This window comes from Diutina rugosa, assembly GCF_008704595.1.
Source record: "Diutina rugosa strain CBS 613 chromosome Unknown scaffold56_size80469, whole genome shotgun sequence".
In the NCBI taxonomy this organism is placed as follows: Eukaryota; Fungi; Ascomycota; class Pichiomycetes; order Serinales; family Debaryomycetaceae; genus Diutina; species Diutina rugosa.
Genome location: NW_022995158.1, coordinates 62,727 through 80,551, shown reverse-complemented (window position 1 = coordinate 80,551; position 17,825 = coordinate 62,727). Strand labels below are relative to the sequence as shown.

At 50.0% G+C, this 17,825-nt stretch overlaps 5 protein-coding genes across 5 annotated transcripts; 2 read left to right on the top strand and 3 right to left on the bottom strand. All coding sequences in view use genetic code 12, as the record gives it.

Moving 5' to 3' along the window:
- Nucleotides 1-402: 402 nt before the first annotated feature.
- Nucleotides 403-729, bottom strand: DIURU_003736 (uncharacterized protein; the record flags this gene model as incomplete). The annotated part of the gene is made up of 1 exon (XM_034156531.1): nt 403-729. A coding segment is annotated over one exon (327 nt), but the record flags the coding sequence as incomplete, so codon positions are not given.
- Nucleotides 730-1,998: 1,269 nt separating this feature from the next.
- On the bottom strand, nt 1,999-4,536 carry FZO1 (mitofusin; the record flags this gene model as incomplete). The annotated part of the gene is made up of 1 exon (XM_034156530.1): nt 1,999-4,536. One exon carries the CDS (start codon nt 4,534-4,536, stop codon nt 1,999-2,001), a length of 2,538 nt encoding a protein of 845 aa, XP_034011499.1.
- Nucleotides 4,537-5,752: 1,216 nt separating this feature from the next.
- On the top strand, nt 5,753-7,177 carry DIURU_003734 (RNA-binding GTPase; the record flags this gene model as incomplete). Its single annotated transcript, XM_034156529.1, has 1 exon — nt 5,753-7,177. The coding sequence occupies one exon, from the start codon at nt 5,753-5,755 to the stop codon at nt 7,175-7,177; it is 1,425 nt and encodes a 474-aa protein (XP_034011498.1).
- A 4,628-nt stretch (nt 7,178-11,805) lies between these two features.
- On the top strand, nt 11,806-13,407 carry ALG8 (dolichyl-P-Glc:Glc1Man(9)GlcNAc(2)-PP-dolichol alpha-1,3-glucosyltransferase; the record flags this gene model as incomplete). Its single annotated transcript, XM_034156528.1, has 1 exon — nt 11,806-13,407. One exon carries the CDS (start codon nt 11,806-11,808, stop codon nt 13,405-13,407), a length of 1,602 nt encoding a protein of 533 aa, XP_034011497.1.
- A 152-nt stretch (nt 13,408-13,559) lies between these two features.
- On the bottom strand, nt 13,560-15,944 carry TEA1 (Tea1p; the record flags this gene model as incomplete). Its single annotated transcript, XM_034156527.1, has 1 exon — nt 13,560-15,944. The coding sequence occupies one exon, from the start codon at nt 15,942-15,944 to the stop codon at nt 13,560-13,562; it is 2,385 nt and encodes a 794-aa protein (XP_034011496.1).
- Between the last annotated feature and the right edge of the window lie 1,881 nt (nt 15,945-17,825).

The window sequence follows — 17,825 nt, the reverse complement described above, 5'->3', positions numbered from 1 at the left end:
GTTTTGAGGGGGGGGCGTCTGGGCGCCTTGTTGGTTACCTTTGGCCTTCTTCCAGGACTTACTGCATTTATGTCCATGGTGTTTGATATTGCATGAGTGGCATGTGACAGTGTTGCAAGGGTCGCGGCTGTAATGCTTTTGCTTGCAGTGTCTGCAACGTTTGAGGCAGTCTTTAATATCGTGACCAGGGGTACGGCAATATTGGCAGACGGATTCAGTTTGGGCAATCACTATAAGTTGGGCGTCGTTGGTGTACTTAGAGGTGCGGTTGAAACGTTTTGGGGCTTTACCTTTGTATGAGAACGCAACAATCATGTAAAGCTCACTAGAATTGGGGAAGTAGCGCGCCGGTGTAAGTTTGTGTATCCTCGGAATTGAAGGGTCATCGAAGTGGAATCTTACTTGGTTCAAGGGCAGGTCCTTACAGTGGGTCCGGAATAAGGCAACACTCAGGATAGGGTGAGGATTTTCTTCATAGTGGTTAAGCTTAAGGGTTGCCGATTTCTCAGATTCGTACCAGTCAGCAATGGCTTTTTCAATGGCGTCATTGTCCTTGGTGATAATTCGATCAAAATCCTCTTCTTCAAAGGTGAGAACGTGAATTGGCTCGTTCTTGAGCAATAATCTGATGTCCCGTTCGTAGTTCTGAGGATAGGACGATGAGTATTCCTCGAGTTCTTCTTTGGTGAGGGTATCAACAAGCGCGGGTTTGAGGTAAGTCTTGTACATGCGTTCAAAGGCCTTGTCGTCGTAAGCAAGAAAACCATTTAACGCTCCAGAGAGTTCAAGCACAGTTCCGGTGAAGACTTTGAAATCTTCAAGTTTCTGGGAAAGCTGATATTGAACATTGAGGAGTTTCTGCTCTCTTTGAGGAGAGTGTTTCTGCAAATTTTGCAACGTCTGAAAGTCGGTAAGTAACTTCTTCTCGGCGAGCAAACGTTTTTCGACGTCAGCACTAGCCTTCTCTTTGTCAACCCATTCTGGGTCGCTGTTACGGTCTATGGTTTCATCGATATGGTCATTTTCATATTCATCGAGCCAAGCGATAATTTCAGACAATTTTTGATCCCACAATGCAACTGTTGCAGTCGTGCTTTCGAGATCGAAATCGTTGAATCTGGTAGTTTCGGCGATAACGTGGTTGATTTCAGCCTTGAGAGAGGCTTCTTCAGAAAGGAGTTTGCGGATGGAGACGAAGATTGATAAAATGAGACGAAATCTGAAAGATTTATAACCAGTGTCGTAGTCGAAGGGCTTCGAGCAATCGGGGGTGATTTCAAAAACGAATTCAGGGTAATCTTCCCTTTCGGCAAAAAAATTCAAGATGCGTTCATTAATCACGTCTTTCGTGTCTTGGTCAAGGCCCGATGTAACAATTTCTAGGTATTTCTCGGAGATACGAAAACCACCACGGCTGGCAAAGTCTTTCTTAGTATTCAACTTCTGGCAAGCAGTAGTGGAGTAGATTCGACCTTGGTTCGCACTGGCCACGTGGGGCAGCGAACCAACAATTTTATCATTATATGGCTCTGGGTAGACTTGCTCATGTCTCTAGCATTATATCTTGATCAGTAACTTTTATAAAACAAAATCAGCATACGATAATAGATTTATCTAATAGGCTACTACACAAAACCTAGAATCAACACATAATCAGCTGTTGATATCATTCTGTTTTATCTCCACAGCAACATCGGGCGTGTAGCTCAGTTGGTAGAGCGTTCGCTTCGCATAGAAGCGGGCTTGCGAAAGGCCTTGGGTTCGATTCCCAACTCGTCCACTTTTTTTTTTTGCTTGACCCCGACTCATGAGGAATATGCGTCGCCCCTCTCGAGACATGTATTTGTAAAATCGTTCTAATGGTACTGCCACCAATATGTAGCATGTTGCGAGGTTTCACAACGAATCTTTCCAAAGCACTGAACTCAATTGTCTCGTGTACGCCAAGGATTTGAAGATGATTCGTAATGGACATTAAATTCTCATCTATATACAAGATTATTCAACTGAGTTGAAGCTCTCTAACTCAATAGCACTCAAGGCGGACTGTTGAAGCTTGATTTTTTGATTGAGAGCTTTGAAATAGGAGACACTCAAACCGGCGTTATGTATATCCTCCAGCAAGCGCTTCTTCTCCTGAAGCTTCTTATCGATGCTGGTTTGGAATTGAGTCTGAACTTGACGTGCTGGAAAATTGAGAACGTGGCGAACTTCCTTAGCTACACGGGTAGCTTGCTGATGCGAGTACTCGCTGGTTTCGAGTTTCCGACGCAATTTGCGTGCAACATTGCGGGGGTAAGCGTTAGGGATATCAGAAATTAAGTACCATGCAGTGACACCCAGAATGACTGCGACGATGGGAACAACAATATATTTCAATGTATTGGGGGAGATGACGTGGGATGCGTCCCACACTTTTCGCACGATGGCTCCGGCTCCGAGAATTTTGCCCAGCGAATATAACGCGTGTAAAGTCAAGGATTGGGGCAGTGCCGTTTTCAAGGTGTCAACAGTACTCGCAAATCCAGTCATGATCGCCGTCGGGTTGACTGCTTCCAAATGACCACAAGATCTGGACACAAGGTCCGGTGGCAACCCAACGAAAACCAAAAATCCTTCAATCGAGGGATCAAAGAAATCAACAACATCCACCCGCGTGTCTTTGAATTGCAAAGGCGCCTTTTGTTTCCCGGTGAACATCAAGCTAGAGTTAAATCTTTTACCTTCCAAAAACTCATCGCCCAATTTCTGTTTACCTTCCTTAACAACTTCAGCGACAGTTTCCTCCGTTACCTCGCGAGCTAAGTCCTCAGCATCCGATACTGAAGCTAGAACCTGCGACACCATAGCATCTTGAGTGGCAATAGCGTACTCAAATACTCCTGAAAGACCAATGTATTCGACAATTTGGGTTGAACCCAACTCTCTGATTGTCTGATTAATGAAATTGCGAGTATTGTCGTATGTATCCAGACACACCAGCTCGATTTGTCTCATGATGATATTGTGAACTTTATCGCTGGCCTTTTGAGCGTCGGCACACTGAGGTGACACAGAGTTTTCAAGCTCAAATGTCTTGTCAGCAACTTCTTGACTCCAGATTTGTTCATTTTGATCGGATATGATCGCCATGTCGGACAAAAGATGAGTCAAGAAATCTTTGGCTGGTAACAATTTGCTGATCGCGCGCTTATCGAGAATAAATTTGCGCAAAGAAGCCTCAAGCGCATCAAAGTCGGGAGAGTTGGGATCATCATTACCACCGTGGTCATCGTCACCAGGATCGTCACCACCGTCGCCACCATATGCGTCCGTTGAGCTAACAAAGTGAACAAATTCGGCGGCGTTCTTGTGAGTTTCGGGCGACAAGTCTTTAATCTGGTCAAGAATGCGACGCTTACACTTTTCCTGATCCCTAATGTTGTCGAAACGGTTTACCACAACGAAAACATACCGCTTCTCGGCGGCAGCCGCCGCAATAAATTCTTTGGCCGACAATGTGAAGTGGTTTTCGGCCAGCACCACAAAAACCACCAAATCGATCTCTTCTTGACGAGAAAATACTTGCGTAGTTTGGTACAGATCCATATTGAGCCCGGGGGCGTCAATGAGCTTGATGTCAATGACCCCATTTGCAAGAAGCAGGTGGTCAATGTTACGCTTGTCCGTGACATAGACCTTAAGTAAAGCGTACTTGTCACATTGTTGCACCAACTCTTCAAGCTCGGTGAGGGCATGCTTCTCAAACGTAGTTTCGTCTAAACGGTCGTATTTGCTTCCAATGGGGATGGCATGAACTTCCTCAATCCCATGGTTTTCACGTTTAGCGTCGATGACCTCGCAGAATACTGAAGTACACGGCTGTTGATCTTCCGGCAAAACCTTGCGTCTAAGAAGCGTGTTGCAGAACGTTGACTTACCAGAGTTCAAGTCACCAGTGACAAAAACCTTCGAACTGGTATCGTCGACACGATCCTTCAAATTCTCAAGATATTTGATTTGCAGACGGATCTTTTGTTCAAGCAATCCTGATATGGTTTTCTTGTCCAAGGTCAGCGACACGTCACCCTGGCCGGGACCTAGTTTGAGTTGCACTTTCAATACTTGGAGTTTGGGTACGTCCAGTGAATCCGGTTTCAGTTTCCCAACCTTACTTTCCAATTCCAGCGATTTGAGAAGTGCCAAGTGAGCTTTAGCGGAGTTCAAAATGGCATGATCTTCGGAGTCGATTGGGAAAAAGATGGGGCGCTCATTATTTTCCTCACTTAACTCTTCAAGAAGTTCGATGGAGGTAATGATGACTCTGTCCAATGCCAACTTGTTACGGTTGTAATGGAGTTGCTGGATGCTCGCATTCATCGACGCCTTGACTCCTCCCAGGACTTTTGAACGCCCATGGTCACTCAGACCTTCCACTAAGGTGGAGTCATCTCGTGAATAAATCACGGTATGAGGTCCATGGTCAACCACGGTAGCGGCATCCTCTTCCTCATCCGATATATCGTTAATGGCGTTCGCAGGTTTGAAATCATCCATTACGACTGGGTTTGCCACTTATGTGGATAGGTTTTGAGAAGGCGCACGCGCTACCATAATAGGCGTGATCGTCAAAAGCAATGATCATACAGTGTTTGCAACCATCATCACGCCAGAAAAAAAAAAGTTGGGGATGAATCGTTCGTGTTAATGAATTACAGATCTACGAGGTGACAGCCACTCATGCGGAATTCTTGCAAGTGATCAGTATTTCCTTGTGAATTGGGTGATGCAACGTAGCGTATCAAACTCCAAAACATCGGTAAAATAAATTTTTGACACTCTACAAGGCCAAACTAACTTCAGGTGAGATCAACCTCAACCTTGGCGATGAATTTCGCAAAGGCGGTTGTTACGTTTGATATCAGATTGTGATGACTGATGACAGTAGCCAAAAGAAAGTACACCGACACGCTGACTTCACTAGCAAACGTTTTGAATCTATTAGATTCCAATCCCTGCAGTTTAGGAACACTCTCTGTTAACTTACTGCAGTTTAGGAACACTCTCTGTTAACTTATTGGTCAATGGAAATCTATGACGACTACAACGGCTGAGAAATCCCTCCCAGACTTTGTGAAACTGTAGACCCACTAATAATGAACACCAGTATATGTTCAAAGTTTGAAGATTCACCTTTTGGCATGTTTACGCTGCTTTTCAACGATTGATAGACGTGATTTATTCTACCATGAATTAAACTTACCTGACAATAAGTCACCTGCGATCCATTTAGAGAAAACCTATAGATCCCAATATGTTTCGGTATTACTAAAAACCACTTTTAGACATTTTTTCGAGCTGAAGATCAATTGTAGCAAGATTTTTCAAGTACAATTTCCATGTTTTCTTTCTAGTATAGTGTATCATGAAAAAGAAATAAGACGGGCGTGTAGCTCAGTTGGTAGAGCGTTCGCTTAGCATGCGAAAGGTCTTGGGTTCGATTCCCAACTCGTCCATAATTTTTGAATGGATGATCATGGGTACTACTTACGTTCACCTCCAACTCAAATCGATTTTGCGTTGACATAGAGATCCTAAATTTTTTCTTCCTTTTTTATTGTCATTTTTATTGTAGGCATTCGTTTACTCAGCACTCCTACGTGCTCTTCGCTCTCACGCCCCATTCCTTATCGCGATTTTTCCTCATCGCATCGCGGGCATCGCGCGCATTCGAATACATCGACACCGCTACCACTTCTTCTAATACGACCAAATGAGAGTGAAGAAGCCTACTCTGAAGCGGGTGACCACCCGGATGAGGGAGGGGATTAAGAAGAAGGCGGCAGCCCACGTGCGGAAGCAGCGGAAGCTTGCGAAGAAGGATCCCACGTGGAAGCTGAGAAAGCCTAAGGACCCTGGTATCCCGGCGCTGTTCCCGTTCAAGGACAAGATCTTGCAAGAGATCGAGCAAGGGCGACAAGCGGAGGCGGAGCGGAAAGAGCGTAACCGTCTATTGAGAGCTCAGGCGCAAGCCGGTGCCGGTGGCGACGCCGATATGATGGAAGTCAGCGATGAAGAAGATGATGGTGCCGGCGGGCTTGCGGCGCTTTTGGAAAGTGCTCAACAGGCGGCGAAGGAGTACGATGGTGCTAGCGATGACGATGACGACGCCGCCATGGACGTGGAGGTGGTCGAGCAAGAAGTGGAGTTGCCCGACGAGTCACCAGCGCTGGACAAGTCGCGCAAGGCCTACGACAAGATTTTCAAGGCGGTGGTGGAGGCGGCCGACGTGGTGGTGTACGTGTTGGACGCCCGCGACCCCGAGCTGACGCGGCTGAGAAAAGTGGAGCAGGCGGTGTTGCTGCTGGCGAACAAGGCGCTTTTGTTGGTGTTGAACAAGGCGGACTTGGTTCCGGAAAACAACTTAAACCAGTGGCTCAACGTGTTGCGCCTGCAGTATCCCACGATCGCCATCAAGGCCCTGGGGCTGGGCCCCGTGGCCAAGGAGTACCAGCCGCTGAGGCTTTTGGAAGCGTTGAAAAAGTATGGTGCTAACCGCAAACGGCTGCTTGTGGTGGGGGTGATTGGCTACCCTAACGTCGGTAAGTCGCTGGTGATCAATGCTCTTACTGGCGCCCACGGCTCGAAAGGCAGAGCCGCCTGTCCCACCGGTAACTTGGCCGGGGTCACCACCAGTTTGCGCGAAGTGAAAGTCGACCAGACGCTCAAAGTGGTCGACCTGCCGGGTATCGTGTTCCCCGATAAGCTGCTGGAGCTGATGACGAACCAGTTGGCGGTGCTTTCGGCGATCCCCCCCAAGTTGATCACTGACCCTCAAGGGGCGGTGAAGCTCCTCGTGAAGAAGTTTTCTAAGGACGACGACATGGCTCGCGGCATGCGTGAGTACTATGGCATCCCCCCGCTCGCGCTGGCGACCATTGACGACTTTGTTAAAGTGTTTTTGATCCAGGTGGCGAGACTGAGAGGGCGTCTTAATAAGTTTGGCGTGCCCAACATGGACCTGGCGGCGCTCCAGGTGCTCCACGACTGGCGCGACGGGCGGATCCGCGGTTGGACTCCGGCGCCGGCGATGGAGCTGGTGCCGGCGAAGGCGAAGGAAGGGCCCAAGACCGTCGAGGAAAAACAAATCGTCACCGAGTGGGCGGCGGCGTTCGACTTGGACGGGTTGTTAGCATAGTAATTACGTATCAATGGACATCACAGAGAGAACGTATTTGTAGCTACTTTTACAAGCAGTAAGAAGTTTTCACGATAATGATTTTTGAGGACGACTGGAAGGTCATTAATCTCCCAGTAGTGAGTAAGATTTTCAAAGTGAATTGCAATGCAACCGTTAATCTGATTCCCCCTCCAAAAAAATAATGTTGCTAATAAATTGAAGATTTTGATTGCAGTTGGTGCCGGTGGTGGACAGTTGACAACAATTGGACTTGTTCAACCAAATATAGTACGCCAGTGATCAAACGGTGCAAACGAAAGTGTCAGGCAGCGACCTTTATGGTCAATGTAAGTCTCATATCATTCACTATCTTCACCAATTGGCATCAACATTTGTTGTCAACCACCATTGAGAAAAAGGGGTAATTCATGGCGAGGCTAGTTTACTACTAGTTGGTGATAAAGTGAGGGGATTTGAAGTAAATGCTGGCTCGGGGCGAGCCGCATCGACCCGAGAGCTAACCCCGTGGGGTAAGCGCCGAAGTACGCGACAGGGCAGGTGCTTCCACGGGTAAATTTGGGCTGGAGGGAAATTTCGAAAAAGGGGGGAGGGGACCGTAGATAGCAGACGACTTGAGGCGTCGAGGTGCTGCGAATAGGTAGACGAGGTCGTAGTTTGTCGTACCACCATCGCCTACGCCGCGCCGGAAGCCATCGGAGTGGGTTTGTGGCCCGGCGACCTTCGCGTACGCCTCGGTTCTACCTGCAGACTTGGGACAGAAAGTGAACCTCCGGCAATTGTTACTGTGGAGGGATCAGCCGCCCTCGCCCCACAGGGTAATAAACGACGCACTTTACACCACAAAAACTGCATTGCGTAGATTGCCTGAAATCTCGTCAAAACGAAGCAAAAACTTCCGGGGGTACGAGAAATTATTTTCTTTCCTTCCTTTACTGAGAGGCCTGCCTTATCAATCTGTTTATGGTTTGTGGTGGTGGGTGGGGATGGGGGCTTTGTCGGCGATTAGTGAAAGAGACGGGTTGTTTGAGCGAACTAGTTTTGAGCTCGGGCTTCGATGAGAGAACATTGACCAGGTTTATGGTAGTTAGGACAATTGGTAGCCAAAGACTAATCCATATTAGTAGAGGAAGACGATGTTTTGGTCGCATTGGCAAAACTGAATGTTGAGGGTGACGAGAATGTGGGGGTGAGAGAAAATCTGGTAAAGGGCGGGGAGGGTGAGTTTGCCCTGAGTCAACCGTAATAAATTGGCACCGAGTCAAGCCTCCGTGGTTTTGCGTCAGGTCGACTGTTTTGTGATATTAGAACGCCCTGGGGAGAGACACTCTACTTTCCACCACCAAATCGACCAGCATAGCCAGCATTGTCAATCGCAAGATGACGACCAGTCCCATAAGTCGACACGTGGTCGACAAGTGACCACCACCACGGACAACCTCGTTCCTTTGGATTTAACACCTTTTGAGTGTGTGTGATCGCCTCGAAGCGATAGTTCGCAACCCGATATTCACCGATTTAAACTTCCACCGCCTTTGAAGGCACGTGGTGTGGAGCAATTGGCACGGCCCATCAACTCAGAGAGAGTTTCCAAAGTGAACTGATAGTAGAAGCAAGTAAAAGCGGATTTGGTGGCAAATGAAAAACTTTCTATTTTGTCCAATTGGTGACAACTGACCTCATTACCATGAACTAACAGTCACCGTGTAGATGGTACATGATGGAACGTTACTCCGTTTTGAGCCCAAAGAACACCCACCCACAATCCTGGCGACTATCTTGCATTCCCAAGAAACTGGATTTTCTTCCTCTCTCAATTTTGTGTCAATTCCAAATGAACAAGCGAACAATACGATGAGGTGTTAGACGACTACTAGGCTTCGAGTATGCACCTGTAGCGACAAAAACATTCCCGTAAACGCGAGTCGCTGAATAGAGAAACCAGTGCGGGGGTCTGGCGTTATGTGTCAGGGTTATTAACTGCACTAATGCTGGGATCGTCGTCTCACGCCACTGGCTTAGCCCCTCCCCCGCTCTAGTGAATACGCCGTCGACTTTGGCCTAGACCTCGGTTATGGACGCTGACAACTCGGACTTACCCAATGCGGAAGAAACACGCCGGCGTTACTGAAATTTCGGGGTACAAGCGAGCGTGGCAGGAACCATTACTCTCCGAGGATGGGTTTGGCCGTGTTAAAGGAGGAGTTTCGTCTTGGTTTCACTGAGGTTTAGGACAGGTGTCGCGGTAAAAGTAGATCCGAGACTTGTGGGCGTTTTTGGCAGGTTTTGTGGTACATGTCTCTTTGTTTTTTGCCACTATCGGGTCCACGGCACTAAATGATCCGAACCATGCGTCGAGGTTCCTCTGATGCAGACGAAGCCCCAGCGGTCACAGAAGCGGACACCAAAAAGGCTGAGCCCTCGGAGGTGCTGGGGAGATTATTTCCCAGATGTGCATTCCGACCACAGCGGCGCCACGGCGGCACTCTGGCGGCGAAGCAGACATTTTAGGTCATCTTGACACAAACTTATAGGAGGCGCTGGGGAGGCGGGCAGTAGTGTCTGCTTGAGTAGATGACGACGAGCACTGGCTAGACCGAGATCAGACCATCGTCAACGAGGTCTCCGAATTTCCCTAGATCGACCATTCTTAGCTGGTAGTTATCGCCGAGATAACGCCGTAATTATTATCCGGCCGGGTGCGTCATGGAACAATTCGCTGCCATGCGTTCAGTCCGGCGAGGTGAAACGCCGACCGATAGCGATATTTGCAGAGAGAGATCCGGGGTACAATAGCCGATGTCTTTGTGGAGCGATTTTTCCCTCGAATACAACTCCGTGTCGGCTGGCTCTGTTGGATGGTTTTCCAGCCTCGACGACGATACCCCCGAATCTGTAGTAAACTGGGTATGGCGAGAGTGCAACGTCATATAACCGTCCCCGCAAACTAGATGTTGCATTTTAGTCGACCACCGGATAACGTCATTTGGTACAATCCCAGAATGTCCATTTGCTTTCTGTTTTTTTTTTTCTGGGATGCTTGTTTCTTTTGCCGAGTGGGGAGAGCACGGCAAACTAAACAGACAGAGTTTTTTTTACTCAGGAGACATTTGTGACACTTTGTCGGGTTGCTTAACCATTTATCGAGCTGGCAATGCGGCGCAGCAGGTAGTAGTGACGATCAGTCAGGCCATAAACCTGCTGGTTATAAATCTACCGGCCCGAGCTTTTGGGTGAATGAACTTGTCATGGTGTCGTGTGGGTCACAATTCCGAAAGGGGTTGAGGGGGCTTCTCGCTAGGAGATAAACCCCAAATTGGGGTAGGCGACAGGCGAATTCCAGGCTTAACTCCCCCCCGAAACTGAATTTCGGGTACACTCGGGCATAAATCCATGCGAAACAAAGCTGGGGGGGGGGGCTTGGGGTGCAGCAACGCACCGAAGTCGAGCCTCGCGGTCCACGTCAAGCAATTCCGAGAATCTCGCGAGTGTCGCCCCCGCGGAAATGTGGGGGCAGCAACCAAACACTGTAATATAAAATAATTCCTGGGGAAATAGTCCCCCCCACGCTCAGTGTACGATGATAAGGCAAGAGTGTAATCGTGAGTGGTGGAGGCACCTCGATCGGCGGGTAACTATCTGTAAGCCTACGTTGGGAGTCGGATATTGTAGGGAAGTAATGCATCAGGCCACATTTGCGAGGGTGACGGGGTTGTCAGTGGTGACGGTGACAGCACGACACCCGTCCAAATGTCGGTGACGTGAGGGCAATAATACTCGGGGGTGGTTTCTCCGGAGACTGAAAAGAAACACGGTGAGGGCTGTAGTGTGGGCAGCAACCGAGGGTGGCAGGGGCAATTCCGACTACGCCCTGTCAGCAGCTGAGAATGGCAAAACACCAGCCGCGGCGGGGATGACACAATTTCTGGCAGATCTGGTAATCGCGCCCCCCCAGAGAGCAATCCGGGGGGGCGGGGGGTCGTCGTGTTTACAGGTGATGTCACTATTTTTTTAGGGGTAACAATAGCGAGATAACCTAAAATCGTAAACCAGCAGCGCTTTAGGCGGGTGGGGGTTCGTCTCCATGTGAAAGCTTGTTGACATAAAAAAAAACAGAGGAGTGGTGGCGAATGTCAAGAGGGGAAAAATGGTGGCGACCGCCTGGAATTGAGCTCCGAGACCCTTGCACTGACATGAAATGCCCCCTTAATGGTTATTGTGGTGATGGAGACGCGTCGCGCTATCCTCGTAATGCTAACGAAAATAGACCCCCCCGCCTTGTCGTCAACTGCTGAAACTATTGTAGCAATTGTTCTCTTTCAGCATTGTGTGTTTCAGTGTCTATTTTTATTCTAATTGTCATTGTGCCTCGACCTTGATTGTCAAAGTAGAGTAGGCCTTGTGTTGCCCCCGGGGAGACGCGTTCTTCCCTATTCCGATCCCCTCACCCGAGACTTGCTAAATCACCACTTGCTAATCGAGGATACTCTCAATTCCATTGGTGTCAAATTAACGAGACGATTTCATCTCGAAAACGACCATTCCCAATTTACTTTCTTGTTCTTAGTACTCGTGGCTTTTCGCAGCACTGATGTTCGCGCGATGTGTATTACTAGGTACCACCCGCCATGGCCCAGTACTCTCTCTTCAACGTATGGGCGGTGCTGCTCCCGCTAAAGCTCTTGCTTATGGGGGGCTACCATCTGACTGATTTTGATGTCCACCGCAACTGGATGGCCATCACCAAAAACTTACCCATCGCCAAATGGTACTTTGAGGATACGAACCAGTGGACGTTGGACTACCCGCCGTTTTTCGCCTATTTTGAATGGGTCCTCGCCCAACTTGTCCCGCCAGTGGTTAAAAACGATGGTGCTTTGGATATTGTCGCTACGGGAAACTACGGATGGCCCACAGTGGTGTTTCAACGACTTACGGTGATTGCCAGTGAAATTTTCCTATTTTATGCCCTTCAGACTTATATCAACACTCTGAAAACGGCTGCGGGTAAACGGAGAGCGTACGTGGTGGCGTGTCTGCTTGCATTATCACCGGCCCTCCTCATTTGTGACCATATTCATTTCCAGTATAATGGGATGTTATTTGGGATATTGACGATGTGTCTTGCTCGGGCTCGTAGCCATCGCTACGTGCTGCTGGCGTTTTGGTTTGCCACGTTATTGTGCTTCAAACACATTTACTTGTACTTGGCTCCTTCAATCTTTGTGTGGCTTTTATTTCAATGTATTGGGTTCAAACCGGTGAAATTTGATTGGCAATTATTGACTAAGATTGGGTTAACGGTGATCGCAGTGTTTGCGGTGGCGTTTGCTCCATTTGCACGTCAATTACCACAATTATTAACTCGTCTTTTCCCCTTTAGTCGTGGCCTTACTCACGCCTACTGGGCGCCAAACGTGTGGGCATTATACTCTTTTGCTGACCGAGTACTTATCCAAATGTACCGCCACCTTCCGGGAGTCAGACTCGCCCTTGACCGCTATTTGGGGGCTGATATCACTACTAAACTTCTGGCAGGGCTGGAGTTGTTAGCGCTGGCGACGAGGGGGCTTGTTGGTGACGTCGCCTTTGCCATTCTACCTACCGTCACTCCCGCCGTTACCTTTGGATTGACGTTATTCTATATGGTATTGGCGCTTATCCCCTTAGCCATGAACCCTACTTACTCTCGATTTGTCGGGGCGATGACTCTCTGTGGCTACGCGCTGTTCTTATTCGGCTGGCACGTCCATGAGAAGGCGGTACTTGTGGTGGTATGGCCGTTTACTTTTATCGCCGCCCGGGATCGACTGCTTTTAAAGCCATTCCTGTTGCTTGTTAGTGCTGGGTTTGTCCTGCTTTTCCCGCTTATTTTCACTCCGATGGAATGGGGGGTGAAAGTAGGCTACACGGTGGTGTGGTTGATGGTATTTTTCGTCAATTTCTCCAAAGTGACGCCCGTACCCCGGCTGACCACTCCTAAATCCACTGGGGGAGTCATCTTAGACCGTGTGGTACAATGGTACGTGTTAGGGCTCGTCCCCTTAGTGGTAGTGGTTACGGTGTTAGAAGTATTGGAGACGAAATACGCCGTACTCCAGCGGCTTGAATTCGCCAAACTTATGCTCACGCTGGTATACTGTGCCGTGGGCGTGGTGGGGCTGTGGATAGGCTTCAACGCCCTCTACTTTGGCCGCGACGACTTGTGGAACGACGACGATGATGCATAAATTATACTCAGACTTAACCCAGCATGGCCTATAAGGCTACACCATAATCGATACCTTACTTTGATGTCATTCTCTGATTCCTATTATTACATTGTTTCTATTAACTCTATCATGAAATCTCTCCTTGGGTGTTTCTGTCCTTTGGTGATTGTCTATTTGGTGAACCCATAGTCGGGGAACAATTGTTCCCAGTCCTCGTTGAATAAGTCCAGGGTCATAAGCACTGGTGGTCCGCCTAAGAAGTCGAGATCTTCTTCAGGGTTGGCCAATTGCTCGTTGGGGTTGACAAACGCCGGGTTGGCAAGCACCAGGAAATTCAGCTGGACCACGGGGTTGACCAAGTTGGAAATGTGCGGGGGTCGATTGCCGGCTTGAGCGAAGGGCAGGGGCAGCGGCAGGTGCAGTTGCGGTACGGTGAGAGGTGGTGGCGGTGGTGCCAGTGGCTGTAACGTCAGGTACGGCGCGTAGTACCTCATCGGCAGCGCCGGTCCCGGGGCGACAGGAACATTAGTGGTAGCACTTGCCCCATTGTTGTTACCGTTGGTAGTGTTGTTATTGGTAGCATTTGCAGTGTTGTTGTTGTTGTTGGTGGGGATGTCGGAAGGGGTGCCGACGCCGGAAGTGTCGGGAGGAGCGGAGTTCGCACTATTAGCTTCAGCCTCTTCGAGCAACTGGCCAAGTTTAATGCTGATTAGATGGTACGATTTATCCGCCAATCCCCACGTCTTTGACGCGCCTCGCAATACTTCCATAAAGAACTCAATCCGAGTTCTCACTGATGGAGTGGTCAATTGTGCTGACGGAGTGGTTAATAAGATGATCAGCACCAGCAAAATCAGACAATACACCATGAAAATCAGCGCTCGTCTGAGTCCGTGAGTCTGTTTAAACCGGTCTAACGCCACGTACAAATCGTCGATGGCGTCATTACAAATATCGATCAGCAGTAACCCTGGCAACTGAGGCGGTCGTTTGAGGAACATCCCCAAAAACGGTCGATTGAGACAGAGGAGCAAGATGTAGTAGTAGTAGCGGATATAGGTCAAGGTGGGGTTTTCCGCCAGTTGTCTAAGCACCGCCCTATCCCACTTTAAGTCAGGTGGAAGCAGTTCTTTCCACGACATGATTTTGTGGTTATATTCCGTCAACTGAGATAATCTCAGTTCGACGGCAAAATCGGCGTGGGCCAGGTCGGCTTTGGTGAACACCTCGTTGAGCATCAGTTCGGAGATATTGATCAATCTGATAATGCAGTTTAACGGCAGCGAAATGTACAGGAGATCTTTCAGTCTAACGTAGGCGCCGTCGGCGCCGTTGCCTCGTTTTCTGATATAGCCTCGGTAGGTGTAGTCGTCGATCCATTCCAAATCGGGCAAGTCGTTGGTTTCACGGATTGTCGCGTCTGAGCTTTTTAGGAAAGACGGTCGTCCCAATACCAACGAGATGAAATGGTCGGCCATGTAGGCGCCCCAGTAAATACGCAGTCTAATCAGCACGTCCAATGGCAGCATCAGGGCCTCGGCGACAAACCACACCTCGGGGTTCAATTGAAACCCTAAATCGTAGCCCATTCTGATGGCATTCCCGGACATCATCCACCCGCTGGAGTTGTGTCCCTGGCAGATATCGTAGAACGCAAGCACTAAAAACGCCTGCATCAGCGTGATCAGCGGCTTCAGCATCAGCTCAAGCAACTCTTGTTTCGCCCGCCGGTAGTACAGCGCCAGCTTGGCGTAGATGACGTCATCCTCCAGCATGCGGGCGCCGACGGCGCAAAGAGCATGGACCAAAACCGTCAGACAGTAGCGCAGTTGCGCCTTGTCGCCGTAAGACGCGCGCCGGCGCCGGTCGTCGGCGGCAAAGAAGTCAATGAGGAACGCCTCGCGGAAGATAAACATGTTGTGGTCAGGGTACTGCCAAGTAAAGAAGAGCTTGAGGCAGTGGAGCACTTCGGGGTCTTTATTTAGCTGGGTTCCCAGGATCAGCAGCGGCGCCGGTGGCGCCGGCAGCGCCGCGCGGCGCCCGGCGAGGGTATCGTCGCGAAAGACGCTGGTGGGCCCGTAGACGACGTTGCGCTCGTCGTCGTCCTCGAGTTTGACGGTGGTGGACGCCGAATTGGCGTTAGCGCTGGTAGCGCTATTGGCGGCGGTCGCGCCCGAAGAGGTAGCGGCGGCGCCACCGGCGCCGGCGCCGCTACCGCTACCGCTGGTGGAGGAGCCGTCGCTATGTGTGGGCCAGTCGTGGTCGGCGCCGGCGCTGGCGCTGGCGGCGCGGGCGCGGTAGTCGTCGAGGAGCTGTTGGCGCTCGGGCGCCAGCGCCCGCTCGAGGAGGGCGATGAGCGCCTCGGCGCCCTCGAGGCGCGCCTGGAGCGACAGCACGTAGCTAACGCCGGGGCGCTTCTTCCTCATGTCGTCGACGGTCTGGACACACTCGACTTTGGCCTTGACACACTGGGAACAGGGGGACTGGTAGTCGCATTTCACTTTGCGCGAGCGGCACCGCTGGCACAGGAGCACTTTAGACTGTTTGCGCTTCATCTGCGCCGTCGAGGAGGTGGTGTGGTCAGGAGCCGGAGTTTAGGGGGGAGGCGAGGGATGGGGGTGGTGATGGTTGGGTGGGAAACAGAGAAAGGGAGCGGCGCGCGGAGTTATGTATCAGCGCGCGCGGCCTCCATTTTTTCCCCTCCTCCCTCAGCGGCTCAGCGCAGCGCAGCGCCGCAGCCAGCCGCCAGCCGCCGCCGGGAGCGCAGCCGCCGGGAACGCCGTCTCTGATGAGCGCAGCGCAGACTACGCGACATACGCGACTATAGCCAAGCAAATGAGGGGAGACTACTTACGGGTGGCGGATGACCGAGGTATGTGCATCAGATGTGCTACCTCCCCCACGAAGTTGACACAGGGGTAATCTCAAACTTGTTTCAGGCTTAGAGTAGTGGACATATTGACAGTGACCATCGTACGGCGAAAGGGGGGGGCGGTGATCGTACGTACAGATGCAAGTTTAGATTTTGCGCAGTTTTCCAAGGTAGAGTCGTCGGGACAATAGCGATAACATCATTGGCGGGGAGAGAATACTAGTGATGATTAGTAAATGCTGCGCCACCCAGCGTCAGGTGAGGTGGTGGAAGACCTACATGATACAGGGGCAACCTGAAACGGGCATCGATTTGGTCTCGGGGTTTCGATGACAGTGGCACGCGATGCTTGATAAGACACATTTAGGGGAGCCGCGAATACGAGGCGGGGGAACCCTCCACTGTCTAGATATAAAGGATTTCAGCGTAGGTTTTAGGTTTAGTTTCAGGGTTGGTTCTAGAAGTATGATTAGCGATCCCCTGGTGCCTTAATCCCGAAGTTTCGCCGGGGTTGCCCCGGGGTCTGTGTATCAGTATCTGTATCAGCTTTCTCGACGCACGTCTTAGCCGCGGCATTTTTCTGTTTGGAATCTTTGCGAGATAAAACACGCTAATTTACGGATTGGGGGATTCGACACATTCGCCAATTGTCTTGGCATCGCGGATGCCGGAGTCCCCCAGATAGCGGGGCGCCTCGGGGTGACTCATGAGTCGTAGGTCAGGGTGGGGTCGTGTGGGGGCGACGGCTGATATAAACAATAGAGACGATTACTTCATCACTAACACGCCGGTGCCGTTGGCGATACGGTGACAATAACCGGTCCAATCGGAACCCTCGGCGGGCCGAACCGCTACCGGGGTGGCCGAGGCGACATGAGGTGTATTTTACTCAGGCATCGCCGCAAAACGTGTGCTTAGTAAGCCGGAAATGTGACAAGATCTCCGCCGGTAGCAGCGTCACGACGATCACGACGCTCATCGCTGGTCACGAGTTATGTGATATTATGAAGTCAGTGATTACAAGTGAGTCACTCACGTAAGTGTTCTGTCTCTGATGATAGGGCTTTTATTACTTGATTACGTTATATTTGGTCGACGTTGTCGGTAGTCGGACGCCTCAACTAGGTGCAGGAGTGCGATGAACTGTACTGGGTACAATCTGGAACGATCTCGGCAGGTTTTACACTCTGAACCCAAAACTCATTATGAGTTTCATAAGGAAAGTAATGAGTGTCACACTACGTAGATTAGAAACGATACCTGAAACGCTGGAATAAATTTGTCAGTGTGGTATCCACTGTTGTGTACAAATATTGAATGATTACCGTGAATGAATAGGTGCTTATAGTGCTGGATGCGGAGAGGTTTAAAAATCCATGTAGAGAGGTAAAAAATCGGCTTCTTTCCCAGGTTATGAGCCGAGTCTAAGCCACCACTTCTCACTTCCTTTCGCAATAATTTTCGGAAAACAATTTTCTGATTCCGAACAATGATGGCGAGAAGTGATCAGCTAAGCTAACCGTGTGGCCCCAGAATTGGATACTACCCCTCCAGACTACAACAG